The sequence below is a fragment of the Nicotiana tabacum genome, chromosome 13 (assembly GCF_000715075.1).
Source record: "Nicotiana tabacum cultivar K326 chromosome 13, ASM71507v2, whole genome shotgun sequence".
In the NCBI taxonomy this organism is placed as follows: Eukaryota; Viridiplantae; Streptophyta; class Magnoliopsida; order Solanales; family Solanaceae; genus Nicotiana; species Nicotiana tabacum.
Window position 1 is genome coordinate 126,739,997 of NC_134092.1, and position 27,953 is coordinate 126,767,949.

The window sequence follows — 27,953 nt, forward strand, 5'->3', positions numbered from 1 at the left end:
GAACCCAAGTTCAGGAGCTTCAACTTATTTTTCATGACCTTATTGCTGAAGGTATGGTCGTGAATGAAACATTTTAAGTGGCTGCAATGATTGAAAAATTGCCTCCTTTGTGGAGAGATTTCAAGAACTATCTTAAGCACAAGCGCAAAGAAATGAAGTTGGAAGATCTTGTGATTCGCCTCAAGATTGAGGAAGACAACAAAACAACCGAGAAGAAGTCTCGTGGAAATTCAGCGATCATGAGAGCTAATATCGTTGAGGAGACTGCTCCAAAAAGTAAGAAGAGGAAGAGGTCTTCTGGACAGACTAAGGAGCAGAACAAAAAGAAATTCAAGGGCAGCTGCTACAATTGTGGAAAAATCGGTCACAAAGCCCTTGATTGTTGTCTCCCGAAAAAGTATAAGAAGAAGGGACAAGCCAACATAGTGGAGAAGAATGATGACATTGATGATCTGTGTGCAATGCTTTCGGAATACAACCTAGTTGGAAATCTGAAGGAGTGGTGGATTGACTTTGGAGCCACTCGATATGTTTGTGCTGTCAAGGAAGCATTTGCGACTTACTCTACTGCTGGTCCCGAAGAGGAGCTTTCCATGAAAAATACTGCAACAGCCAAGATTGAAGGTTATGGGAAGATATTCCTAAAGATGACTTCCGGCAATGTGTTAACGTTCAACAACGTTCTTCATGTTCCTACTATTAGGAATAATTTAGTTTCTACTTCTTTGCTTGTTAAGAATAGATTCAAATGTGTATTTGTTTATGATAAAGTTGTTGTAAGCAAGAATAAAATGTATGTTGGAAAGGGCTACCTCACAGAGGGCCTCTTCAAACTAAATATAATGGTTGTTGACAGTATGAATAAAATTTCGTCATATATGACGGAGACACAATATCGTTAGACAACTACTCTCTAGTGGTGTTATCATAATTGACTACGTAAAGTCAAGAGATAACGTGTCGGATCCACTTACAAAAGGCCTATCTAGAGAGGCAGTTGAAAGATCATCAAAGGGAATGGGGTTAAGGTCTAAGACAAGTCATCATGGCGGTAACTCTACCTAGAAGACTGGAGATCCCACGAGCTAGGTTCAAAAATATCAAACAAAGTTATGAATGACGGTTCAACATTGTCAAATAACTCAACCCATTCTCGTGATAAAGACAATGTTCAGAAATCGAGGTAAAACATTAAGGCTTTTTGATGAGTCAACAAAGCTTAAAGTTTTTTAATGATTTGCTAAGTCTGGCAGGATATGACCAGATAGTGTGTCTATAGGATTACACGTTTAGAAATCACCTATGTGAGTGTGAAGTGTAAGCCGCTTCAAGGGGAATGAAAGTAAAGGCCCATTCTCTAAGCACTCATGAAACCAGGCGGTGTTCATGGCTGAAACGAACACAACCGTGAGAACCATAAATGGTTAAGGATTGATTGTGTGACTTATGTTGTCTAGGTATACGACAAAGGTCGACGGTTCAAAGATATCAAATCTACCGATTGACCGAGTATATCCGATATAAGTTCACTACGGAAAGTTCAAAGGAAAACCTACTTATCCATATGCAATTAATTCTTGCATGTAAAACACACACGCGCCCGTGCATTTCTTTATTTTATAGCCATTCCCCATTTATGTGGGGGATTGTTGGGATTTTAAGCTTGTGTAGCTTAAAGAGGGTGAATGAGAAATGGAGGAAAAATGAAATATTTGAGGAAGAAAAGGTTTTTGATGGGTATATATATAATTGCTCTTATTCTAGCTCTTAAAGAGTTAAGAAGAAGGCAAGCCTCGCGCCGTCGTCGTCGTCGCTCGCTCGGCTCAGCTTCGGCTTCGGCTTCGGATTTGGTCAAAGATCGATTGATTGATTAATTTTTTTGGACAAAATTCCTTTCAATTATTTAATTAATTAAATAAATAATTAACGAAAAAATTCAATCCGGAATAACTCATGACCCGTAACCCGGACCGGTCATGCCCGTTTTTTTTTCCGGATTATTTTAAATCCATTTTCTCGCAATATTTCAAACAACCCTGTTCCAACAGCCATGGCTGTTTTTGAAAGGTTGCAAACCTTTTCAGAAACAATGCCAGCAACTCTATAAATAGAGTTTGAATCCTAGAATCTTTCCTTACGAAATTTTCAGATCTTCTTCTTCTTCTTCTTCTTCTTCTGCACAAAAATTCCAGTGTGTTTTTACAGCCTTCGAGTGGCTCGCTGTTCACCGGCGTTTTGGTACCAACACTCCGGTGAGTTAAATCGTTCTATCCTGGGAGGATATATTCCAGCACCTCGGGTACTTGAGGGGAATAATTTTCTTAAGGACACATTGTGTATTCAGTGGGCTCGATTTATTCCTATACTGTTTTTCCAGAATTTATTTCGTTAAAGAAGTATTACTAACTTTCTGTTTTGTTTATATATTTAAGAAAGTTTAATTGTTTATTAAAGCAATACAGATTTATAACACGTTGTGCCAATTGCAAAAAGATTATTTTTTTTAATTATAAACTTAAACTTAGAATGAGAATTTTACTTTGAAGCCCTATGTTATGTATATTAACTCTCTTTATCATAAATGTCATTTTTTTAAAATCATTAGATATTTAAAATTACTAACCTGATTAATTCAAATTTGTAGTGCATAATATTAACTAAAAAAGAAAAATATTTTATGTCATGAATTTTTCAATTTCTAAGACTCAAATTTGAAACATCTAAGTAAGAACAAAATGATTTAATTCATCCCATGCGGGGGAAAAATTGTATTAGATGAAATATCATTATCTTAAGAAATACAATAAGCCTATTTTATTTTATTAATATTAATGCGCCTGAATTTAAATACATATGAATCTGAAAATTCATCTGAATATTAAAATGTGTAATAAAATTCAAATTTTAAATAATTGAGATTATTTACGTTTTTATCATTCAGATGTATAAAGCTTATCTTTATTTAAAAAATATAAAACTCAAATAAAAAACTTAAGAATTTAATACTATATCAAGAAAATCTTTAAAAAATTAATACTGTAATTAGTGATGATGATGGCTAACGATGATGAATTCGATTGCCGACTAGCTGTGGTGTTGGTGGTAGTTAATAATGATAGTTTGTGAATAATAACCAATAATGATAGTGGTTGACAATAGTAATTTACGATAATAATTGGGTGAGGTAGTTAATAATTGTGGTGGATAATAGTGATAACTAGTGAGGGTGGCTTGGCTAATAGCGATGAATGGCTATATATAGCGATGGCTTGTAGTTGTGATCGTCGAGACTACATAGTTATTGTTGGTTGCGAGGTAATAATCGTCGGTAAAGATAATTGCACATAGTGGCTAGTGATAATGACCGTTGATAGTGGTGAAAGTTTTAAGTCTTGATTATTTAAATTTATTCAGACTTATTAAATTATTATAAATAAAAAAATAAATATACAGAGTAATTAATTAAGATTCGAATATAAAAAAACAAACGCATAATAATGATTAGAATGATGCATCAAATAAATTAGGGATAAGAAATCCCATCGAATGTCACACAGGTGGCACGGTGTCACCCCTACCTCCTGTCCTTCACGTAGGAGCCTCTAAGAGCCGTCCATCTTCACAAAAACCAACGCTCTGATTTTGATTACTCATTAGCATTACCGCTGATTACGTGGCACGTGTCCACTGCATCACCGTGCCCCCCCTTTTTCACTTTTCCCCTGCAACAAACGTTTATAAAACAGTCCATGTAAGAGATAATTACAAGAGCATATGCCTTAGCTTTGTTCTAATTTTTTTTGTTAAGAGAAAGAGAGAATATGTCGTCTTCGGTAGTGCAGTTTGCTTCACAGGAAAACAATAGTAATAGTAGTAATCATCAACATGAAGATGGAAATGAACGGCTTGATTCTGATCACCATAACCATCCTACGGCTCACAATATTTCCCTTCCTTCTGAAACTTTTCTCCAAGCTGCCATCTCTCTTAAAGACCAGGTACTGTATTCAAAAGCGAACCAGAATTTGAAGTTATAAGTACAAGTTATTGGATTCTAGATTAACTATTTTTACATATTTAATGAATTTATTAAAATAATTACAGGTTAGGACCAAAGCTATCTATAAAATTGATAAGTATATTTTATAAGTAACATGCTATTATAGGTTAAAATTCATGTTCATTGACTATCAATATAAGTATATAACTTATTTTTCATCTTTTAATTAAGATGATTTAATTATAGTCGAACTGTTTTTACTCGATGATTTGAGCTATTGCAACTCTACAAGGAATTTATTAGAGTTTGAGATTGGCTATGTTCTGCTAAATTCATGTAGCAGAATTTTTGTCGACTTTGAAAATTCAGAAAAAATGTTTTCCTAGAAAATAAACCAAAAAAGGAGAACGAAAACGCTTTTCGTGTTTGTTTTGCTGAAATTAAATGTTTCGTTTTGCTGGAAAGATTCACAGGAATTGGCTGTAGTTTTTAGTGCACGGCGTATTTTAGCATCTGTAATGCTAAATTTGGTGTGAATTCAGGTAGTAGACATGACATGGAAAGGAAATGGAAGGAGTGCCGGTGGTGTGACGGATCCGACGGTATATACAGGTTTGTTAGGAACGGCGTTTACCTGCCTGAGGTCGTACGAGGCTACCGGTGATCGGAAAGACTTGGAATTGTGCTCAGAGATAGTTGACGCGTGTGCAGAACTTGCACGTACTGTCACGAGGTTCTTACTTTTCCCTCTTTTCATTTTGTTAGTTAATTTAATCCTAATACGGAATTAAATGTGTAATGAACGGATGTAAATTGGGCTTAGTAACGTTTAAAATTGTTCTGGAATATCTTTTTTCTTTTTAAAAAAGAAACAAGATTACTTGAAGAGTTGGTGTAGGGCCTCTCTGAGCAAATAATGCTAGGGATGTACGGAAAGGCTGACAAAGCATGCTAGGAAAAAATGTACTACTCTGTTTGTCCTGTTTTTCTTTTTAAAAAGCAATAAATATTTATTCAACAGCTAAGCCAAAACAGAACTCAAGAGGGTAAAAATGTTTTTTTTTAATCAAAATCACATTTTTTTTTCCTAACTTAGTTGTTTGGTCCAGCTTTTTTGGGAAAAAAAATACTTTTGTGAAGAAGCAGAAATAATTTTTAAGAAGTAGAAAAAAATAGCTTCTTACCAATAAAACCATAAGCATTTTTGACTTTTTTTCTTACCAAAAATAACCTTAACAAAATGTAGTATATACCAAAATAATCGTTAAACCTAATACTTAGGATATTAATGTATACATATTTCTTATTAGTTTTAGGATAACTTTCTAATATATAGTGACTTTAGGGGTGAATGCTTTTATATTTGTTGAATGATTTTTAATATATTTAACTTATATTAAAAGAATTAAGTACTTTTAAATTTTATTTTCATATTTTACTTAAATAAAATGAAAAGATTTAATTATTGCCTATAATAACAAATTTTTAAGATTATTTATTAATTATAATATTAATTATTAAGTAAATCTATTCATGTCCTTATTCGTAATTTGATACTTAAAAACACTTTCTGAAAAGTTTGGCCAAACACAAATTATTGTTCAAAAGAGTGATTAGCCAAATACAAAAAAAGTACTTTTGAAAAATGCACTTCTCAAAATAAGCTTATTTCTCCGGCTTGACCAAACATGTTATTAAATAGGGCTTGGCCAAACATGCTATTAAATAGGGCTTCGCCAAACATGCTATTAAATAGGGGAACATTTCTGGTCTAGTATAGAAAATATTATATGTCCAGTTTTTTATTTTTTTATTTTTCGTGTTACTCATTTCTATTTGCTGGTCCAAACATGTAACAGATAGACTAGAAGTAACTTAAAAGATGTTTTTTCCAAACAAAGTCATAAGAGAATTTAGTTGAAGTGAAATAGTGCTTTCTTTGTCAAAAATTGATCGAATATAAGTATGGTTTACTTTTATGGTAAACTAAAAATGAACAACTGGGTTATATATGAGTTTGTACAGGGTTCTACTAAGGACAAAAGAATCACATCTGGGATAATGCTCTAGCTTTGTCTTGCAAGAATTGTCTCCTATCACTCTCTAGAGCTTGAAAATCAGATGCTTTTTTGCACAGAGATATCGACTTTAAGATTTCTTAAAAAACATGTGCTAAAAAACGGAAGTAGGAGTTGTGTAACGTGGAGTAATCAAGTCTATATCTTTGTGGAATGGTACAATCTTTGGTACATCAGTCATACGTGGGCTTGATCTTATAATCTTTGGGAGCCCACAGTGGATTCTGTTTGTGAGTTCGAAGCTATAGGTTTTAGTCATCTATAATTCTTTTACCAAGTCTTTATTATGGGTTCATTAAATATCTTATAGTAGTTCAAATATTCTATTTCTCATCTTTATACTTTTTTTTGGGGACCAGGCATGTGACTTTCCTGTGTGGAAGAGGAGGGGTATATGCTCTTGGAGCTGTTGCAGCTAACTATTGTGGGGACCAACACAAGAGAGTGTTGTATTTGAACCATTTCTTTGAGGTACCAGCATCCCTATTGTGATTTCCTTAGAGGCAATCATACTTGTTTATATGAAATACTGTACTTCTTCAACTATAGTGGGGATTCATATGAGTTGTTTCACTAGATATGGGTATCATAGAGTAATACTATGTGATTGTAGGTACCTTCCCTTGATCCACAACCAGGAAAAAGAGATGTGATCTGTCTATTTCAACAACTAAGCACGTGAAGCTAATGTTAGGGACCGCTAATTTGATACAAAATGTTTTGAGACGCGTTGGGCCAGAATATGGGTAGCTAATGTCTAATTTATCTAAAAGACCAAAAGTTTGTGAACGGTGTCATGTCTTACTTGTTGAGGAGTGTTCATTCTGTTGAATTTTTTCTTAGCCTATGATGATGATTTAGCTTAGAGACCTGTTAATTGTTGTTTAGTGTCATTTGCTTTTACCTATCAAGTAAAGATACTCTTTTGTTTCATGAAATTTGTCAAAAGGTGTTTGTCTCCACCATTTATCTACTCTGAAAATTTTCATTGAACTACAAAATGACCTCACTGGCCACTTATAGTGGAAAATTTAAAGTAAAGATCCATTGAAGTGCTCTTCATTGAACTGTAAATCAACAACACAGTGATATAACCAATATCAGCAATATAGCTCATTGTTGATGAATTCTTGTTTAACTTAGGGATAACAACTTCGTAGGGGAAATGCATAAATTATTAGTTTTAAGAGCTTGTACATTCCGTCAAGTCATCATCTATTTGTAAGTTCAAGAAGTTATTCACATAATAACAACTATGGCTCAATACCAAACAAGTTAAACTAGTTGGGGTTGGCTATATGAATTCTTATCGACTCTTCATTTAATCTCATCTCAGGATGTAAAACATTTGACCTGGTGATGAGGAAAGAAAATATGCTAAATTCATGCTCGCGATATTCTATATATGCTTGGGCAGTCGGTTAATAAAATATGCTTGCAAATCAAACATACTGTAACTGCTTCAGCATCTAACGCGGTGGTGAATTTCGTAATGTTATTTTATTGCTTTAGCCTCTGTGTCATGTAAGTCCAGATGCCCCTCTGTTACTGCAGTAGTTTAGCTTAGCCCTGTTTGGAGCAACGTTTAGATCTTTCTCCAATTTGTCACTTTCAGGTGGCACAGGAGAGAGCCCTTCCTGTTGGACCTGAAGATGGAGGTTTTGGAATGTCATATGACCTCCTTTACGGACGAGCTGGCTTCTTGTGGGCAGCATTGTTTATCAGGAAGTACTTAGGGGCGGAGACAGTGCCAGATGAATACCTTATGCCTGTTGTTGAAGCTATATTAGCAGGAGGGAGAGCAGGGGCAACTGATAACCCAGCCTGCCCGCTGATGTATAGATGGCATGGGACAAGATATTGGGGCGCAGCTCACGGGCTTGCTGGTATTCTGCATGTATTACTTCATTTTCCGCTCTCTCAAGAAGATATCGAAGATGTTAAGGAGACCTTAAGGTACATGATGAGCAACAGGTTTCCCCACAGTGGTAATTATCCTGTCAGTGAAGGGAATCCAAGAGACAAGCTGGTCCAATGGTCCCATGGTGCTACCGGCATCACCATTACTATGTGCAAAGCATCGGAGGTTAGTACCTATTAGACATTTAGACCCAGGCAATAAGTTTTCTACTATTGTACCCCGAGCTTATAAACACTTATGAGATTAAACTGGGTTTGTTATTGTTGATGTTGCTACCCCGAGCATATAATAAGTGACGTATTCAAAGAAAATACTTAAGAAACTAAGTTAACAATGACAAGCATGTTTGCATTCCCTGTTCTTTCAACTCGGATTTCTCATTAGGTTCTCAGGTTGTAAAAGAGGGGAAGCACCTCGTCTCTTGGGATCCTTCGACCCCAAGTGTGGAGTTACGTGGATGCAAGGAGGTCTATATGAATTCCTTTTGTCAAAAAGTTATACTATGTAAATAGGGTAATAAACCTCTTTTTGCGTACATAATTTTGTGGATTCCTTTTACATAATGAAAAGTGGCGCTTGCGGTAAAAATGCTGTTTAAAAATTGCTTTGATCACATGTTCATATTTTAGGTGCGACATTCTTGTATTTTTAAAGGTGGCTCAAAAATTGCTTTAGGTCACATGTTCGAATTCTAGGTGTGGCGTTGTATTTATTTTGAAATCTTTTTGTTAGGATTCCCAACTCCGCAGCTGCTCTGACCCCTATCGGAAACACACACAAAAGTATCATATTGTCACAATTTTGGTGAATCAAGTTGTGAGAACGAATAATGACCTCAACTTTACTCTTCTGCTGCAGGTACTGTCAAATGATAGGGAGTTTCGTGATGCTGCCATAGAAGGTGGAGAGGTAGTGTGGAAAAACGGCTTGGTGAAGAAAGTAGGACTTGCTGATGGTGCATCTGGAATTGCTTACGCCTTCCTTTCACTCTTCCGTCTAACTGGGGAAAGCATATATGAAGAAAGAGCAAGAGCTTTTGCAAGTTGCTTATATCACAATGCGAGGACGATCATGAATGAAAGGCATCATAATGAAGCAGATCATTCCTACTCTCTTTTCCAAGGATTAGGTGGCGTCGCTTGCTTCTTGTTCGACTTGCTTACGCCTGAAAATTCCAGGTTCCCAGGCTATGAACTCTAATCTTTGGCTTGTTTGAGTTTCAAGAGATGGGTTTACAGGAAAAAAAAAAACCATGTACTCTGGTAGGTTAATAGTGCAAGTTTACATGGTCAATTAGGAGGTGGGAAATGGAGTTTCTTGCTTGCTTCCTGGTGTGAGCAAATACTAGTAAGCTATGTGATAGGATGTTGTATATATTTGACTTTCATTTAGCACTTTTTAATTACTCAAATATGTAGATGCAATGGCCACCATGCTTCATTGTCCATGACCCCTTTTACATACTCTCGCCTGCCCTCCTGCTCCTCCTTTGATTTAGTGGTTTGTTTTCTCAATAATAGCTTGAAATTACATGAACTTTTGAATATAAGGACAGCAGTTAACGCAAATTATTATATGGTAACGCGAATAACTAGGTTAAGGATAAAGTTGCTTCTAAATGATTACACCCGACAATGAGAATCTGAACCTAAGAATGAGAAATGAGTAGTAAAGAGTAATATTTTGGGCTCCATTGATAATCTTAGGAAGTCTGAATCTGAATTAACAAAGAAACACGGTGCTAATCAATAAGACTTTGTTTCTCTTTTGCATTATTCCAATCCTATCTATCTTCCAGTTTTTCTACAAGTCTACTATCTGAACTCTAGGAATATGAGCAATTTTCCAGTAATCCCCACTTTGACTGTCCTCAAGCTGCAAAGTCATCAACATCTTTTCAGAAACATTTTGCAACACAAGACGTTGAAGCTTGCTTAAATGCTCAATCCCAAACGGAAACTCCTTCATTACCGGACAGTTGCACAGTTGAAGCTCCTCAAGAGAAGGCATTGCACCTTCTTCCACTTTAATTATACTCAAATTCCTGCAGTGCCAAATATATAATTCTCGCAGTTTCTTGAATCCGCCTGCCCTGAACCTCAATTCTTCGCCTTCATAAGCCGAATCTAGCACAAGGTTTACAAGGTTGGGCAAATCTTGAAGAGTTTCTAGTGCATTGTCCACTAACTTGGTCAAAGTTAAATGAACTGTGGCTAAGGCTTCAAGAGATGTTACCCATATTGGAAGCCTCTCCAAACGCCCTTCGAAGGTTAATGTTCGAAGGGATGAGTGTGTAGAACGAAGGGGATAGTGTAAATCAATAATATCATTCACCCCATAAGATGAGATAGATAGTTGTTCAAGATTTATCAACTTGTCAAGGGAAGAACAAAGATCCCTTGCGTGTTTTCTTCGCAGCTTTGCGATCTCTAACTTTCGTAGTCTTGTTAACTTTCCCAATTCAATCACTGTGCTTGTAGTGGCATTTATAAGAGTCACCACTTCTAAGGACGCAAGGATTCCTATGTTCTCAGGAGCTATAAAACCATGCAAAAAACCAGCACCACGTCGATAAATGAGGACATGGCGAAGATGTTGAAGCCTTAGAATTTCAACAGGCAATTTGTTTACTGATGTCTCCCTTAGGTCCAAGAACTCGAGGTTCTCAAGCTTCTGTATTGATCCTGGGAGATGTTTTATCTTAGTGCTCTTTAAGTTCAAAAACTTGAGATGTACTAATTCAAAGACTTCTTTTGGTATTTTTACCAATGGGGCTTGTGTCAAGTCTAAGACCTTGAGTAGCTTGAAACTGCCACATAACAGCTTCAACAAGAATGAACTAGTCACAGAATCTGGAGAACCAAACGTTATTAGTGAGTGAAGATGCTTAAACTGATCAATATTTTGTATATCGTTTGTCAATTCATCAGTGATTACCAGATGTCTGACTTTGTGAGGCCTTCTTGTTTCTTCCCCATTAGCTATAGTTGCCATGGCACTTTCCCCTGACTTAGAAAGAATGATTTCATACCACAGGTTATTAATGCTGAATATCGCTAACCTTCCATCAGGGTATTTTTTATCAACTTGGATCAAGCTTCTATTTGCAAGTTCATTGAGATAGCTTTCAGCAACTTTTGCAACTGCTTTTCCCTCTCTTTCAAGGACAAGTCCTTCTGCTGCCCACAATCGAGTCAGTCTCATCTTATCGATGATATGATATTTTGGAACTATGCTCAGATAAGTGAAACAAGACTTGAGATAGAAAGGCAAGTCTTGATAACATAGATTGAGTATCCTTTTCATGTGCTCGACTTCACTATAACTACCTTGTAACTTGTCAACAAGGCTGTCATAGAATATCTCCCACGCCTCTTTTCTTTTCCCTTTAGTAGCCAAAGCACCAGCAATCACCAAAATCGCCAGTGGGAGACCTCTGCATTTCTGTACAATGTCATTGGAGATTTGCATCAAGGATGAAGGGCATAATAGGCTGCCTGAAAATGCCTTTCTGCAGAAAAGAATCCAAGATTCTTTTTTGGACAAAGGCTTCAAATTATAAACATGACTATCAACATCAGTTTCCACACAAATAGTATGGCATATATCAGCAAAACGCGATATGATGATAATCCTGCTGCCACAGCTTACTCTAGGAAATGCACATTTGAGAGTTCTCCAGGTGCCAATATCAGGGACATCATCAAGGACAATTAAGTACCTTGATGACTCAAAGAATAATTGAAGGAATTGTGCCAACATGTTAGCATCCATGGTTTCAAGTGCTCGACGGGAATGGTCATCTTGTGGAGCAAGCATGGACGTGAATAGCTCCTTAACATTAGAAAATTTTGGAATATCAATCCACAGAGTATGATGATTGAAATGCTTGTTCACTGTTGCATCATCAAAGATTTTCTTGACTAGGGTGGTTTTCCCTATACCTCTTGTTCCAACTACACAAAGCAATTTCCATTCTGGATCATCAGAAAGAACCCACTCGAGTAGTACTGATTTATGATTTTCAATGCCTACAAGATCTGCATCATCATGAAGTACTTCATGGTTATTACACCATGTAATGTTGCTACTTTCTGCACTTGTTATAACACCATATTTCTGAAGAAACGTTTTATGTCCTTCAGAAATGACGATGATTCGGGCCTTTATACCTTCCGATGCTTTTAAAATATTATCATTTTGAGCTTCAAATAACTTCTCAGACATTAATGAATGATGGGGTTTTTTCCATGGCCACGATACCTTTTCTTGAAAACTGTTGCACATGACAAAATGACTTTCAAGAATGTCTTGGACATCATGTGCAAGGTCTAGTACTTTCTTGATCCATACTTGTAATTCAGCATCTTCTTCTTCTTTTGCATCAGCTACTCTTGAGAAAGTCCTCATTTGTTCAAATGCATCCTTGATATACACAATTTCTTCTTCAATTCCTACAATAAACTTTTGTCCACTGTGGAGCCAGTCTGAAATTTGATGTACCAGAAAAGTTATAGCGCTCTCTGCCATTTTTTCACTCGGTATATAGTTTCGTTAGAAAATTTAATGCAAGATGTTGTAATTAATGATGGGGTTTCGTTATCAATTTATGTAGATCAAAGTTTGAACTGGTTAGGGACTAGAAGCATGTTATGCAAATGATTATTGCAATTTGCAAGCTTAATTAAGAAACATTCTCCGAGTTATTACTAGTTTACTACTACTAGTTGGAGTATCTCTTCTTTTTATATTCATATGCTATATGAGCTGACTTTGAACACACTTAACGTGGCAGCAATTTTAAACGGTTGGTTCATTGACTATGGCTGTCTAGAGACATCGACTGTCAATTTGAATGTTTACACCAGAATCTCCATTCTAAGCCTCCGATTGCTTTTGTTCTCTCAGTATATAAATTCTTTGAAAAATTATCCAAGATGTTGATGTAATTAATGTTGGACTTTCGTGATCAATTTATATTATATCAAACTTTGAATCATTTTAGGGAGTAGAACTGCGTTTCACAAATGATTATTGCAAATTGCAAGTTAAGAAACATTTTTCCAGTTCTTGCTATCTCTATTAGTATAATATCTTTTAGTTAATACTAGTTTACTAGTATTAGTTGGACTATTTCTCTTTTCTAAATTCATGCTATATGACTTTTAACACACTGAACGTGGCAAGCAACTCGGCAATTGATTCGGTCGACCACTGGCTATCTAAAAATACCGATTGTGAACTCAATTGTTTACACCAGAATCTCCACAGTAAACCCCTTTTGTTAGTCCGGAGCAATCGTGGTATGCTACAAAAATTGAAGTAGGAGATGTCTAACGTGGAGGAATCAATTCTATATCTCTGTGGGACAGTAGTATAGTATAATGGTATGCAGCAGAATTATATGGCATCAGTTATACGTGGCGTAGATCATCTTTTATTCTATGGGGAGCCCACAGTGATTCTGGAAAAAGTTGTATGTGTGAGCCATAGTGGAACTGGTTCTGGTTGTGAGTTTGAAGCTGTAGTTTTAGTCTCTATAATTCTTTTTCCAAGTCTTTATTTTGGGGTAATTAAGTGTCTAATAGTTCAAAAATGTCTCATCTTTGTTCTTTATGTGATTTTTCTATGTGAAAGAGGAGGAGTGTATGCTCTTGCTGCTGTTGCTGGTTAAGATTTAGGCCTGATAATTGTTGTTTAGGTATTGTTTCGTTTGTTCTTACTACCAAGAGGATTTTTTTTTGTTGAAAAGAAATTTGTTAAAAGACTTAGTTTCACTTGGAATAAAGCTGAATGTAGGTGAGACTTCCTTATTAAGATTGGTAATCGAAGATAATGCGAATTTACCATATATCCGTTACTAATCGGTTGCTCTCTGCAGTCTGCAACTCTTCATTTTATTCTGGAAGTGGTTACAGGCTGAAAACTTAGAAGAGCTTTTCCAAACAAATGACTTGTACTTAGTTAAGGCTGGTCGGGACCAAATCCTCCTTGTAAAGGACTTATGAGATCGTACGGGGTAGCATATGCTGGATCAGTTCTTTCTTGCCTCCTGGTGTGAGAAAATACTAGTAAGGTATGCACCACGGCTTTGTATATATTTGATGTTTATGTCACCACCTTTTAAAGAACTGGCCGTCCTTTTCTATGGCCCTTTTTACCTACCAACTCACGCGAGTTCTGTATCCTCTTTGGTTTAGTGGTTTGTTTTTGCCAATAATTGCATGAAACTGCATGAGCTTCTGAATAGCAAGTGTATTATTTCTTTTGAATCCTTCAAAATCTTAAAAAGAAAGATGAATATGAATTATTATATGGTAAATACGTACTCCTAAACCAAGGAAAAAGTAGCTTCTGAAATTATCAGACATTTTGTTTTTTACGTGCAAATTATTTGGTAGCTCAGTCTACAAAAGTTATTGCTTGGATGTCTTGTGGAGCATTTTTCCCCATTTGAACTAGGAGATTTTAGAAATCTAGTGAAGAAAGAAAGAAATGTGTGCAGCTATACAAATATGACTGAAAAAGAAATGTAGATAACCGAATGGTACATGAATCTTAATCGTATTATTACAGTTATGAGAGCAGGAAGCTCAAAATGAGAAACTCAAAAATAAGAAATAAGAAGTAAAGAGTAATATTCCGAACTACAAATAATCTTAGAAAGTTTGAATCTGAATTATCAAAAATATGTTACTAAATCTCTTCTCTTGCATTATCCCATTCCTAATTACCTTTCAGTTTTTCTTCAAGTCTTCTATTCTATATGAAGTCCGTGAATATGAGCAATTTTCCAGTAATCCCCACTTTGACTGTCCTTAGGCTGCACAGTCATTAACAACTTCTCAGACATTTGTTCCAGCGAAAGATACTGAAGCGTGCTCAAATGTTCAATCCCAAAGGGCAACTCCTCCATTAATCCACAGTTGCGCAATTGAAGCTCATAAAGAGAAGTCATTGCCCCCTCTTCCACTTTAATCTGTCTCAATTCTGTAGAGTGCAGAATACGTAAGTCTTTCAGTTTCTTGAATCCACCTTCCCTGAACCTCAATTCTTTGCCTTCATAGGCCTGGTCTAGCACTAGTTTTACAAGGTTGGGCAAATCTTGAAGACTCTCTAGTGCATTGTCCACTAACTTGCTCCATTTTAGATGAATTGTGGCTAAGGCTTGAAGAGATGTTATCCATTGTGGAAACCTCTCTAGACGCCCTTCGAAGAGTAATATTCGGAGGGATGTGTGTGTAGAAGAAAGGGGATAGTGCAAATCAATAATGTCACTTACCCCATAAGATGAGATTGATAGTTGTTGAAGATTTATCAACTTGTCAAGGGAAGAACAAAGATCCCTTCCATGTTTTCTTCTCAGTTTCGCGATTTCCAATATTTGTAGTCTTGTTAACTTTCCCAGTTCAATCACTGTGCTTGCAGTGGCATTTATAAGATTCACCACTTCTAAGGACACAAGGGTCCCTATGTTCTTAGGAGCTTTGAAACCATGCAAAAAATCAGCACCCCAGCGATAAATGAAGACATGGCGAAGATGTTGAAGCCTTAGAATCTCATCAGGCAATTTGTTTACCAATGTGTCCCTTAGGTCCAAGAACTCGAGGTACTCAAGCTTCCATATTGATCCTGGCAGATGTTTTATCTTAGTGTTCCTCAAGTTCAAAAACTTGAGATGTACTAATTCAAAGACTTCTTCTGGTACGTTCACCAACGGGGCTCCTGTTAAGTCTAAGACCTTGAGCAGCTTGAAACTGCCACATAACAGCTTCAACAAGAATGAATTAGTGACAGAATCTGATGACCTGAATGTTATCAGAGAGTGAAGATGCTTAAACCGATCAACATCTTGTATATCATTAGCCAATTCATCAGCGATTACTAGATGTCTGACTTTGTGAGGTCTTTTTGTTCCTTCCCCATTAGCTATAGTTGTAACGGCCCTTTCCCCGGACTTAGAAAGGATGGTTTCATACCACATGCTATGGATGCTGAATGATTGTAACCATTTATCAGGGTACTTTTTGGTAACTTGGATCAAGCTTCTGTTTGCAAGTTCATTGAGATAGCTTTCAGCAACTTGTGCAATTCCCTTTCCTTCTCTTTCAAGGACAAGTCCTTCTGCTGCCCATAGTCGAATCAGTCTCTTCTTATTAATGACATGATCTTTTGGAATTATGCTCAGATATGTGAAACAAGACTTGAGATAGAAAGGCAAGTCTTGATAACATAGATTGAGTATCCTTTTCATGTGCTCGACTTCACTATAACTACCTTGTAACTTGTCAACAAGGTTGCCATGAAACAACTCCCACGCCTCTGTTTTGTTCCCTTTAGTAGCCAGTGCACCAGCAATCAACAAAATTGCCAGAGGCAAACCATTACATTTTTCTACGATGTCTTTGGAGATTTGCATCAAAGATGGAGGACATAACAGGCTACCTGAGAATACCTTTCTGCAGAAAAGAATCCAAGATTCTTCTTCAGACAAAGGCTTCCAACTATAAACATGACTATCACCACCAGTTTCAGCACAAATGGTATGGCATATTTCAGCAAAACGCGATATGATGATACCCCTGCTGCCACGGCTTTTGCTAGGAAATAAATATTTGAGAGTCCTCCATGTGTCAATATCAGGGACATCATCAAGGACAACAAAGTACCTCAATGTCTCAAAGGTTTGTTGAAGGGACTGTGCCAACATGTTACCATTCATGGTTTCAAGTGCTCGACGGGTACTGTCATCGTTTAGATTAACCATGCTCAACAACATGTCCGTAACATCAGAAAACCTTGGAATCTCAATCCATATAGTTCGATTAAAATTCTTACTCACTGCTGCATCATCAAAGATTTTCTTGACTAGGGCAGTTTTCCCTATACCTCTAGTTCCAACTATAGAAAGCAATTTCCATTCTTGATCATCAGAAAGTAACCAATCAAGAAGCATTGATTCATGATTTTCAACACCTACAAGATCTGCATCATCATCAAGAATTACTTCTTCATGGTTATTACGCCATGAGATGTTGCTACTTTCAGGACTTATTGTAACACCATATTTCTGAAGAAATGTTTTATGTCCTTCAGAAATGACGATGATTCGGGCCCTAACACCTTCCAACATAACTTGAAGATTATCATTCTGAGCTTCAAATAACTTCTTAGACATTAATGAATGATGGGGTTTTTTCCATGGCCATGATGCCTTTTCTTGAAAATTGTTGCACATAACATGATGTTTTTCAAGAATGTCTTGGATATCATGTGCAAGATATTGTACTTGCTTGATCCATACTTGTAAATCAACATCTTCTTCTTCTTTTGCATCAGCTACTCTTGAGAAAGTCCTCATATGTTCAAATGCATCCCTGATATGAACAATTTCTTGTTCAATTCCTTCATAACATTTTTGTCTACCGTGGAGCCAAGCTGAAAGCCGATGTACCAAATAAGATATGGCACTCTCTGCCATTTTTTCCCTCAGTATATAATTTCTTTAGCAAATTTAATGCAAGATGTTGGTGTAGTTAATGGTGGACTTTCGTGATCAATTTATGTAGATCAAAGTTTGAACTTGTTAGGGAATATAACCGCGTTATGCAAATGATTATTGCAAATTGCAAGCTTAAGAAGTATTATCCTAGTTATTAGTATCAGTTTTGCTACTACTAGTTGGAGGATCTTTCCTTTTTTTTCAATTCATGCTATATGAGCTGACTTTGAATACACTTAACGTGGCCAGCAATTTGGCACGGTTGACTATGGCCGTATAGAGACATCGATAGTCAACTTTTGGAAATTTTTGGAAGATATTTGATGTAATTGATGTTGGACTTTCCTGATCAATATATATAGATCAGACTTTGAATCAGTTTAGGTACTAGAACTGCGTTTCACAAATGATTATTCCAAATAGCAAGTTAAGAAACATTTTACCAGTTACTACTGGTTTTTTATTTATTATTTTACTTTATTGTATTATATTTTTTAGTTATACTACCACTAGTTGGAGTATTTATCTTTTTTAAATTCATGCTATATGATCTGACTTTTAACGCACTGAACATGACAAGCAATTAGGCAGTTGATTCAGTCAATTACTGGCTGTCTAAAAATACCTATTGTCAACTGGAGTGTTCATTGTGTTGAATTATTTCTTAGCCATGTTGATGATTTAGCTTGTAGACCCGTTAATGACAGATGACTGGTACATGAATCTTAGTTGTAAAAGTGGTATCATGTAGAGTTATGATAGCCAGAGGCACACCTACCCTTTGGGTAGGTGGGTCACCGGCTCCCGGTAACTTCGAAAAAGATATATGTATATAATAACAAGTATATATTTTGATTGACATCCTAAGATTCAAATCTTAGGCAGCTGCATTAGTCGATTTGGGGGCACAACTTGACTTTTGGTGCGCTGCCTGGGTTCGGTTCCAACTCTAGCATTTGCTCAAATATTTATTCGACAGTGGCGCCCTTGCCACTATCAAATCTTGGGTCCGCCTCTGCCTCTGATGACAACAGGTTGTTCATTTGATTAATGAAAATCATAAGGGAAGAGGCATTCATGATACAACTGAAAGTCCAGAATGAGAAAATAAGGAGTAAACAGTAACATTTAGAACTACTAATTATCTTACATTGGTGATTGGTATAATCTGAATTATCAACTTTGTTTCTCTTTTCTTGCATCATCCCATTCTTATCTACCTTACAACATTTTCACATGAACTTTAGGAATATGAGCAATTTTCCAGTAATCCCCACTTTGACTGTCCTTAAGCTGCAGAGTCATTAACAGCTTTTCAGAAATTTCTTCCAGCAAAAGATAACCAAGCTTCCTCAAATGCTCAATCCCAAAGGGCAAATCCTCCATTAATCCACAGTTGCACAGTTGAAGCTCTTCAAGAAAAGGCATTGCACCCTCTTCCACTTTCGTCTGTCTCAACTTTGTAGAGTGCCAAATGCATAATATCTTCAGCTTCTTGAATCTACCTGCCCCGAACCTCAATTCTTCTCCTTCGAAGGCTCGGTCTAGCACGAGTTTGACAAGGCTGGGCAAATCTTGAAGAGTTTCTAGTGCATTGTCCATTAACTTGCTCCCTCTTAAAACAACAATGGCTAAGGCTTGAAGAGATGTTACCCATTGGGGAAAGCTCTCCAAACACCCTTCAAAGACTAATGTTCGAAGGGATGAGTGTGTAGAATGTAGGGGATAGTGCAAGTCAATTATGCCACCCACCCCAAAAGATGAGATAGTTAGTTGTTGAATATTTATCAACTTGTCAAGGGAAGAACAAAGATCCCTTCCATGTTTTCTTCTCAGCTTCGCGATGTACAACATTCTTAGTCTTGTTAACTTTCCCAATTCAATCACTGTGCTTGTAGTGGCATTTATACGATTCACCATTTCTAAAGACACAAGAGTCCCTATCTTCTTAGGAGCTTCAAAACCATGTATATAACCAGCAGCAAAGCGATTAATGAAGATATGGCGATGTTGAAGCTTTAGTATCTCGACTGGCAATTTGTTTACCAATGTCTCCCTTAGGTCCAAGAACTCAAGGTTCTCAAGCTTCCCTATTGATCCTGGGATATGTTTTATCTTAGTGCTCCTCAAGTTTAGACACTGAGATGAATCAATTCAAAGACTTCTTCTGGGATTTTCACTAATGGGGCTCCTTTTAAGTCTTAGACCTTGAGCAGCTTAAAACTGCCAGATAACAGCTTCAACAATAATGAGCTAGAGACAGAAGCTGATGACCCGAGCGTTATTAGAGTGCGAAGATGCTTAAACTGATCAATGTCTTGTATATCACTAGACAAATGATCCTGGATTACTAGATGTCTGACCTTGTGACTCCTTTCTCTTGACTTGGAAAGAATGAATTCATACCACAAGTTATGGATTCTGAATGTCTCTAACCTTCCATCAGGATACTTTCTAGCAACTTGGATCAAGCTTCTGTTTTAAAGTTCATTGAGATAGCTTTCAGCAACTTGTGCAATTGCCTTTCCTTCTCTTTCAAGGACAAGTCCTTCTGCTGCCCACAGTCGAAACAGTCTCATCTTATCCATGACATGATCTTTTGGAGTTATGCTCAGATATGTGAAACAAGACTTGAGATAGAAAGGCAAGTCTTGATAACATAGATCGAGTATCCTTTTCATGTGCTCGACTTCACTATAACTACCTTGTAGCTTGCCAACAAGGCTGCCGTGAAACAACTCCCATGCCTCTGTATTGTTCCCTTTGGTGGCCAGTGCACCAGCAATCACCAAAAATGCCAGTGGAAAACCGTTGCAGTTTTCTACGATGTCTTTGGAGATTTGCGTCAAGGGTGGAGGACATACTAGGCTGCCTGAAAATACCTTTCAGCAGAAAAGAATCCAAGATTCTTCTTCAGACAAATTGAAACAATAAGCATGACTATCACCGCCAGTTTCCACACAAATGTTACGGCATAGTTCAGCAAAACGCGATATGAAGATGACTCTGCTGCCACAGTTTTCAATAGGAAATGTACATTTGAGAGCCCTCCATGTACCAATGTCAGGGACATCATCAAGGACAATAAAGTACCTTGATGACTCAATGAGTTGTCGGATGAACTGTGCCAACATGTTAGTATCCATGGCTTCAATGACTCGACGGGAATGGTCATTGTTTATAGTAATCATGTTCTTCATTAGCTCCTTAACATCAGAAACCCTTGGAATCTCAAGCCACAGTGTATGATTGAAATGCTTTTTCACCGCTGCATCATCATAGACTTTCTTGACTAGGGTGGTTTTCCCTATACCTCTACTTCCAACTATACAATGCAATTTCCATTCTGGATCATCAGAAAGAACTCAATCAAGCAGCATTGACTTATGATTTTCAATGCCTAACAGATCTGCATCATCATGAAGAACTACTTCTTCATGGTTATCACACCATGTATTAATGTTTCTACTCTCAGCACTTACTATAACACCATATTTCTGAAGAAATGTTATATGTCCTTCAGAAATGATGACGATACGGACTTTGATGCCTTCCAATAACATTGAAAGATTATCATGCTGAGCTTCAAATAACTTCTCCGAAAATGAAAGATGGAATTTTTTCCGTGGCCATGATCCCTTATCTTGAAAATTGTTGCACATAACAACATGTTTTTCAAGAATGTCTTGGACATCATGTGCAAGGTCTTGTACTTGCTTGATCCATACTTGTAATTCAGCATCTTTTTCTTCTTTTGCATCAGCTACTCTTGAGAAAGTCCTCATCTTTCCAAATTCATCCCTGATATGAACAATTTCTTCTTGAATTCCTTCAAGAAATTTTTGTCCACCATTGAGCAAGGTTGAAAGCTGATGTACCAAATAAGTTATAGCACTCTCTGCCATTTTTTTCACTCAGTATATAGTTTCTTCAGCAAGTTTATGCAAGATGTTCGTATAACCTAGGGTGGACCTTGGCGATCAATTTATATAGATCAAACTTTGAACCGGTTTATGCTCTAGAACCGTATTATTAATTGATTATTGCAAATTGCAAGCTTAAGAAATACTATCGTAGTTATTACTGGTTTACTAATACTTGTTGGAGTATCTCTCTCATAATATATTCATGCTATATGAGCTGACTTTGCACACTTAACGTGGCCAGCTATTTGGAGGTTACTTCATTGACTATGGGCTATCTAGAAACACTGATTGTCAACTTGAATGTTTACACAAGAATCTCCAATATGTTACTCTAAAATAATTAACATAAGCATGTTGTGCAAACTTTGCTATAGTATCCTAGCAGCATTTTTCTCATCTCGAATTAAAGTAGTATGATCTATATTTGCTGATATACAAGCTCGTAGAATAACCACTCAATACTTATGTGTTAAGTGTTGTTGAGTGATGAGAAAATTATTTGCTAAATCCATGCCCGCAATAAGGTATTCCATACCTGCCCGAGTGGTCAGTTTAATTATGATATGTTTGATGAATGATGAACCTCATGCTATCTGGTGATTGCTTCAGCATCTAAAACAACGATGAATTTGATAATGTTTTTTTTCATTGTTCTAAATCTACGTCTACGTCCAGCAGGTGCACTTACTACAACTGTGTAGTTTGGCTCAACCCTGACTCCAAGAGGGAGCCTTTCCTGTTGGACCTGAAGATGGAGGATTTGGAATGTCATATGTCCTCCTTTATGGACGATCGATCTGGCTTCTTGTGGGCAGCAACAGTGCCGGATGAATACTAGTAAGCTATGCTACACAATCTTGTATATATATGATTTCTCAATCTACCAAAGTTGTTGCTTGGATATTTTCTGGAAGCATTTTTTTCCTCCATTTGAACTTAGGAGATTGAAGAAAAATCCAGGGAAGAAGAGAAAAATGAGTGGAAACTATACAAGCTCAATTCAGTTGTATATGCTGAGATGTCTGAAAAACAAATGTAGATAGCTGAATTCTACATGAATGTTAAGTTGTAACAATGGTACTATTTACAGTTTAAGAAAATCGTATGAGAAAATGCGTTCATGATCCAAGAGAAAGTTCAGATGTGATACCTAAAAATGAGAAAATGAGGAGTAAAGAGTAACATTTAGAACTATTAATAACCTGAGAAAGTTATAATCTTAATTATCAAAGATAAAATGGTACATTTCAGTGGGACTTCGTTTGTCTTTTCGTGCATCATCCCATTTCTATCTACATTCCAGCTTATTAACTAGTCTTCTATGTGAAGTCTAGGAATATGAGCAATTTTCCAGTAATCCCCACTTTGACAATCCTTAAGTTGCACAGTCACTAACAACTTCTCAGAAATTTTTTCCAGCGAAAGATACTGAAGCTTGCTCAAGTTCTCAATCCCGAAGGGCAACTGCTCCATTAATCTACAGTTACGCAGTTGAAGTTCTTCTAGTAAAGGCATTGCACCCTCTTCCACTTTAATCTGTCTCAGTTTTTCAGAGTGCCAAATACATAATTCCTTCAGTTTCTTGAATCCACCTGCCCTGAACCTCAATTCTTCGCCTTCATAGGCTCGGTCCAGTACAAGTCTTACAAGTTTGGGCAAATCTTGAAGAGTGTCTAGTGCATTGTCCATTAATTTGCTCCATTTTAAAAAAACTGAGGTCAAGGCTTGAAGAGAAGTTATCCATTGTGGAAACCTCTCTAAACGCCCTTCGAAGACTAATGTTCGAAGGGATGAGTGTGTAGAAGAAAGGGGATAGTGCAAATCAATAATGTCACTCACCCCATAAGACGAGATAGATAGTTGTTGAAGATTTATCAACTTGTCAAGGGAAGAACAAAACTCCCTTCCATGTTTTCTTCTCAGCTTCGTGATGTATAACATTCTTAGTCTTGTTAACTTTCCCAATTCAATCACTGTGCTTGAAGTGGCGTTTATAGAATTCACCATTTCCAAAGACACAAGGGTTCCTATCTTCTTAGGAGCTTTAAAACCATGCAAAAATCCAGCACCACGTCTATGAATGAAGATATGCCGAAGATGTTGAAGCTTTAGTATCTCAACAGGTAACCTTTTTATCAATGTCTCTCTTAGGTCCAAGAACTCGAGGTTCTCAAGCTTCCCTATTGATCCTGGCAGATGTTTTATCTTAGTTTTCCTCAAGTTTAGAAACTTGAGATGAAACATTTCAAAGACTTCTTCTGGTATTTTCACCAATGGGGCTCCTGTTAGGTCTAAGACCTTGAGCAGCTTAAAACTTCCAGTTAACAGCTTCAACAAGAATGAATTAGAGACAGAATCTGATGACCCGAGCATTATTAGAGAGTGAAGATGCTTAAACCGATCAATATGTTGTATATCGCTAGCCAATGGATCAGCGATTACTAGATGTCTGACTTTGTGAGGCCTTCTTGTAATTTCTTCACTATCAGTTATAGTTTCAGTTACCCTTTCTGCTGTCTTGGAAAGAATGATTTCATACCACAAGTTATGAATGGTGAATGAATCTAATCTTCCATCACAGTACCTTTCAGCAATTTGGATCAAACTTCTGTTTGCAAGTTCATTGAGATAGCTTGCAGCAACTTGTGCAATTGCCTTTCCTTCTCTTATAAGGACAAGTCCTTCTGCTGCCCACAGTCGAATCAGTCTCATCTTATCGATGACATGAAATTCTGGAATTATGCTCAGATATGTGAAACAAGACTTGAGATAGAAAGGCAAGTCTTGATAACATAGATTGAGTATCCTTTTCATGTGCTCGACTTCACTATAACTACCTTGTAACTTGTCAACAAGGCTGCCATGAAACAACTCCCACGCCTCTTTTCTTTTCCCTTTAGTAGCCAAAGCACCAGCAATCACCAAAATCGCCAGTGGCAGACCTCTGCATTTCTGTATAATGTCTTTGGAGATTTGCATTAAGGATGAAGGGCATAATAGGCTGCCTGAAAATGCCTTTCTGCAGAAAAGAATCCAAGATTCTTCTTCAGACAAAGGCGTCAAACTATAAACATGACTATCACCACCAGTTTCTGCACAAATGGTATGGCATATTTCAGCAAAACGCGATATGATGATTACCCTGCTGCCACAGTTTTCGATAGGAAAGACACATTTGAGAGCCCTCCACGTGGCAATATCAGGGACATCATCAAGGACAATAAAGTACTTTGATGACTCAAAGATTTGTTGGATGAACTCTGCCAACATGTTAGCATCCATTGCTTCAATTGCTCGACGGCTATGGTCATTTTTTGGAGTAATCATGTTCTTCATTAGCTCCTTAACATCAGAAAACCTTGGAATCTCAATCCACTGTGTATGATTGAAATGGTTTTTTACTGCTGCATCATCATATACTTTCTTGATTAGGGTGGTTTTCCCTATACCTCTAGTTCCAACTACACAATGCAAATTCCATTCTTGATCATCAGAAAGTAACCAATCAAGAATAACTGGTTTGTGATTTTCAATGCCTACAAGATCTGCTTCATCAACCAGAACTACTTCTTCATAGTTATTACACAATGTAGTAATATTTCTGTTCTCAGCACTTATTGTGACACCATATTTCTGAAGAAATGTTTTATGTCCTTCAGAAATGACGATGATTCGGGCTTTGATGCCTTCCAATAACATTGAGAGATTATCATTCTGAGTTTCAAAGAACTTCTCTGACATTAATGAATGATGGGGTTTTTTCCATGGCCATGACACCTTTTCTTGAAAATTGTTGCACATAACAACATGTTTTTCAACAATGTCTTGGACATCATGTGCAAGTTCTTGTACTTGTTTGATCCATACTTGTAATTCAGCATCTTCTACTTCTTTAGCATCAGCTACTCTTGAGAAAGTCCTCATCTTTTCAAATTCATCCCTGATATGAACAATTTCTTGTTGAATTCCTTCAAGAAATTTTTGTCCACCATTGACCAAGGTTGAGAGCTGATGTACCAAATAAGATATAGCGCACTCTGCCATTTTCACTCAGTATAAAGTTTCTTTAGAAAACTTTATGCAAGATGCTGGTGTAATTTATGGTGGACTTTGGTGATCAATTTATATAGATCAAACTTTGAACTGGTTTATGCTCTAGAACCGTATTATTAAATGATTATTGCAAAATTGCAAGCTTAAGAAATATTATCCTAGTTATTACTAGTTTACTACTGCTAGTTGGAGTATTTCTCTTATTTTATATTCATGCTATAGGAGCTGACTTTGAACACACCTAACGTGGCCAGCAATTTGCAGGTTGCTTCATTGACTACTGGCTGTCTAAAATTTTGATTGTTAACTTTATTTTTTCTTTTGTCAACTTGAATCTTTACATTTGAATGCTGACAAGCCATTCAAGTTTTGTGGTATATAATATGTCGAAATGGTAAGTAAGAATAATTACGGTATTGCATCTTTCATGTGATGACTAAACTATCTTTTTATAGGGATAGGCAATATTAACCTTATTTAATTAAATATTCAAATGGTAAAAGTCTTACTGTTATCTGTATGTATTTGGTATGAGCTTAAGGTTAACAGTTCTATCAATTACAGAGGCGTCAAGTAGTTGAAATGTCAAGAGAATTAGCTTATTTTCAAGCAATAGGAGCGTTCAAAAAGGTTTCGAGGGAAGTTGCTAGAGATGTGAATGCTGCTACTGGTATCCTTTTATATTTGTTGGTTCTGGTCTATCGAAAACAGTCTCTATCTTCGCAAGGTAGGGGTAAAGTCTACGCACACACTAACTTTCCCAAACCCCACTTGTGAGATTACACTGGTTATGTTGTTGTTGTTTAGTTGGATGGTGTTGCTGAAGCTAGCAATGGGAGTTTCGTTTAAGTTTCTTTACCTATATACATGTGGTCTTTACTCGATTATTGGTCACTTTTTGTGTATGAATCTAGGGGCAGAAGTGTTGGAATTAAAAGATTGGTGAATGGGAAATGTAGGGAAGAAAGTGAAGGGAAAGCGAGCTCCCTTTTGCTTTGGAAAAAGCAAGTGTCCCTCATTGGTGGTGGAAAGAAAAGTGAATGTGATTATATTGAGAAAGCACTTCCATTGGTGTTAAATGGGTTGGAAAGAAAGTAAGCTCGCATCGTCGCTCGACTTTAGCTTCAGATTTGGTCAAATGATTGATTGATTAATCTTTTTGGACAAAATTTCCTTCAATTATTTAATTAATTAATTTAATTAATTAACGAAAAGTCAACCCGGAATAACTCAGGACCCGCGACGCGACCCATTCCATTTCTTTTAATTTTTCGGATTATTTTAAATTAAGTTCCCGGAATATTTTAAACGGGAATCGTTCCCACCTGTTCCAACACCTATGGTTGTTTCTAAAAGGTTGCAAACTTTTCAGAAACAGTGCCAGAAAATGGCTATAAATATGCCTTGATCCCAAAATCTTTTCTTACGAAATTTTCTGATCTTCTTCTTCTGCACGAAATTTTCCAGTGCGTTTTACAACCATTAAGTGATTTGAAGTTCATCAGAGTTTTTGGTACCAATACACTGGTGAGTTAAGTCGTTCTATCCTGGGAAGATAATATTCCAAAAACTATGGATCGTGTTTTTATTGGATATGCTACAAACAGTAAAGCATGTCCATTTTTGGTTCATAAATCTAACAATCCTAAAATTCATGTTAATACAGTTATTGAATCAGATAATACTGAATTCTTTGAAAACATCTATCCGTATAAAATTGAATGTGAGTCGTTAAGTTAAAGACCTAAACGATCACGGGAAGATCCAAAGGAAAATACTCCAAGTAAAGAGGATCCAAGGCGTAGCAAACATCAAAGAACATCTACTTCTTTTGGACCAGATTTTCTGACATTCTTGCTTGAAAATGAGCCTCAAACTTTCAAAACAGCTATGCATATTCTGATTCAGCATTTTGGAAAGAGGCAGTCAATAGTGGGATTCAATCAATTTTGGATAACCATATATGGGAATTGGTTGATCTTCCTCCAGGAAATAAGCCTTTAGGTTCGAAATGGATCTTTAAACGGAAAATGAAAACTGATGGCACTATTGACAAATATAAGGCAAGACTTGTGTCACGACCCCAAATTCCCTCCGTAGGATGTCGTGATGGCACCTAATCTCTAAGACTAGGTAAGCCTATCAATGCGGAATAATAATAAATATCTGAAATAAATAAACTACAATTCAAACAATTTCAACTCCCAAAACGTGGTAGAAATAAGTCACAATCTTCTAAGAATTTATTCTTAATGTCTCTATATGTCAAGGTCTAAATAAAATATACGGAAGCAACATAAAATGATAGAAGGGGACTCCGGAGTCTGCGGACGCTGGCAGATATACCTCGAAGTCTCCGTGTGCAGGTAACTCACTAACGTCTAGGCTGGTAAAATATACCTAGATCTGCACAAAAAGATGTGCAGAAAAGTAGTATGAGTACACCACAGCGGTACCCAGTAAGTGCCAAGCC

At 36.7% G+C, this 27,953-nt stretch overlaps 5 protein-coding genes across 5 annotated transcripts; 1 reads left to right on the forward strand and 4 right to left on the reverse strand.

The window, feature by feature from the left end:
• The first annotated feature begins 3,748 nt into the window (after window positions 1-3,748).
• On the forward strand, window positions 3,749-9,444 carry LOC107804215 (lanC-like protein GCL1). The gene is made up of 5 exons (XM_016628063.2): window positions 3,749-3,998; window positions 4,543-4,733; window positions 6,438-6,549; window positions 7,694-8,164; window positions 8,858-9,444. The coding sequence occupies exons 1-5, from the start codon at window positions 3,822-3,824 to the stop codon at window positions 9,197-9,199; spliced, it is 1,293 nt and encodes a 430-aa protein (XP_016483549.1). The 5' UTR covers window positions 3,749-3,821; the 3' UTR covers window positions 9,200-9,444.
• A 358-nt stretch (window positions 9,445-9,802) lies between these two features.
• LOC107804213 (disease resistance protein RPM1-like) lies at window positions 9,803-12,529 on the reverse strand. The gene has a single exon (XM_016628062.2). It carries the CDS (start codon window positions 12,527-12,529, stop codon window positions 9,803-9,805), a length of 2,727 nt encoding a protein of 908 aa, XP_016483548.2.
• Window positions 12,530-14,756: 2,227 nt separating this feature from the next.
• LOC107804212 (disease resistance protein RPM1-like) lies at window positions 14,757-17,480 on the reverse strand. The gene has a single exon (XM_016628061.1). It carries the CDS (start codon window positions 17,478-17,480, stop codon window positions 14,757-14,759), a length of 2,724 nt encoding a protein of 907 aa, XP_016483547.1.
• Window positions 17,481-18,469: 989 nt separating this feature from the next.
• On the reverse strand, window positions 18,470-21,406 carry LOC107804211 (putative disease resistance protein At1g59780). The gene is made up of 6 exons (XM_075229028.1): window positions 20,902-21,406; window positions 20,560-20,847; window positions 20,384-20,510; window positions 19,709-19,976; window positions 18,727-19,640; window positions 18,470-18,587 (listed from the first exon to the last, which is right to left on the reverse strand). The coding sequence occupies exons 1-6, from the start codon at window positions 21,404-21,406 to the stop codon at window positions 18,470-18,472; spliced, it is 2,220 nt and encodes a 739-aa protein (XP_075085129.1).
• A 1,332-nt stretch (window positions 21,407-22,738) lies between these two features.
• LOC107804210 (disease resistance protein RPM1) lies at window positions 22,739-25,471 on the reverse strand. The gene has a single exon (XM_016628059.1). The coding sequence runs from the start codon at window positions 25,469-25,471 to the stop codon at window positions 22,739-22,741; it is 2,733 nt and encodes a 910-aa protein (XP_016483545.1).
• Between the last annotated feature and the right edge of the window lie 2,482 nt (window positions 25,472-27,953).

Coding starts and splice junctions, on each gene's coding strand:
- LOC107804213 (XM_016628062.2), bottom strand. CDS start 12,529: ATGGCAGAGAGCGCTATAACTTTTCTGGTACATCAAATTTCAGACTGG.
- LOC107804210 (XM_016628059.1), bottom strand. CDS start 25,471: ATGGCAGAGTGCGCTATATCTTATTTGGTACATCAGCTCTCAACCTTG.
- LOC107804215 (XM_016628063.2), top strand. CDS start 3,822: ATGTCGTCTTCGGTAGTGCAGTTTGCTTCACAGGAAAACAATAGTAAT. Junction 6,550..7,693: donor ATTTGAACCATTTCTTTGAG/GTACCAGCATCC, acceptor TGTCACTTTCAG/GTGGCACAGGAGAGAGCCCT. Junction 8,165..8,857: donor CTATGTGCAAAGCATCGGAG/GTTAGTACCTAT, acceptor CTTCTGCTGCAG/GTACTGTCAAATGATAGGGA.
- LOC107804212 (XM_016628061.1), bottom strand. CDS start 17,480: ATGGCAGAGAGTGCCATATCTTATTTGGTACATCGGCTTTCAGCTTGG.
- LOC107804211 (XM_075229028.1), bottom strand. CDS start 21,406: ATGGCAGAGAGTGCTATAACTTATTTGGTACATCAGCTTTCAACCTTG. Junction 20,848..20,901: donor TGATGATGCAGATCTGTTAG/GCATTGAAAATC, acceptor CTGATGATCCAG/AATGGAAATTGCATTGTATA. Junction 20,511..20,559: donor TGATGATGTCCCTGACATTG/GTACATGGAGGG, acceptor AAACTGTGGCAG/CAGAGTCATCTTCATATCGC.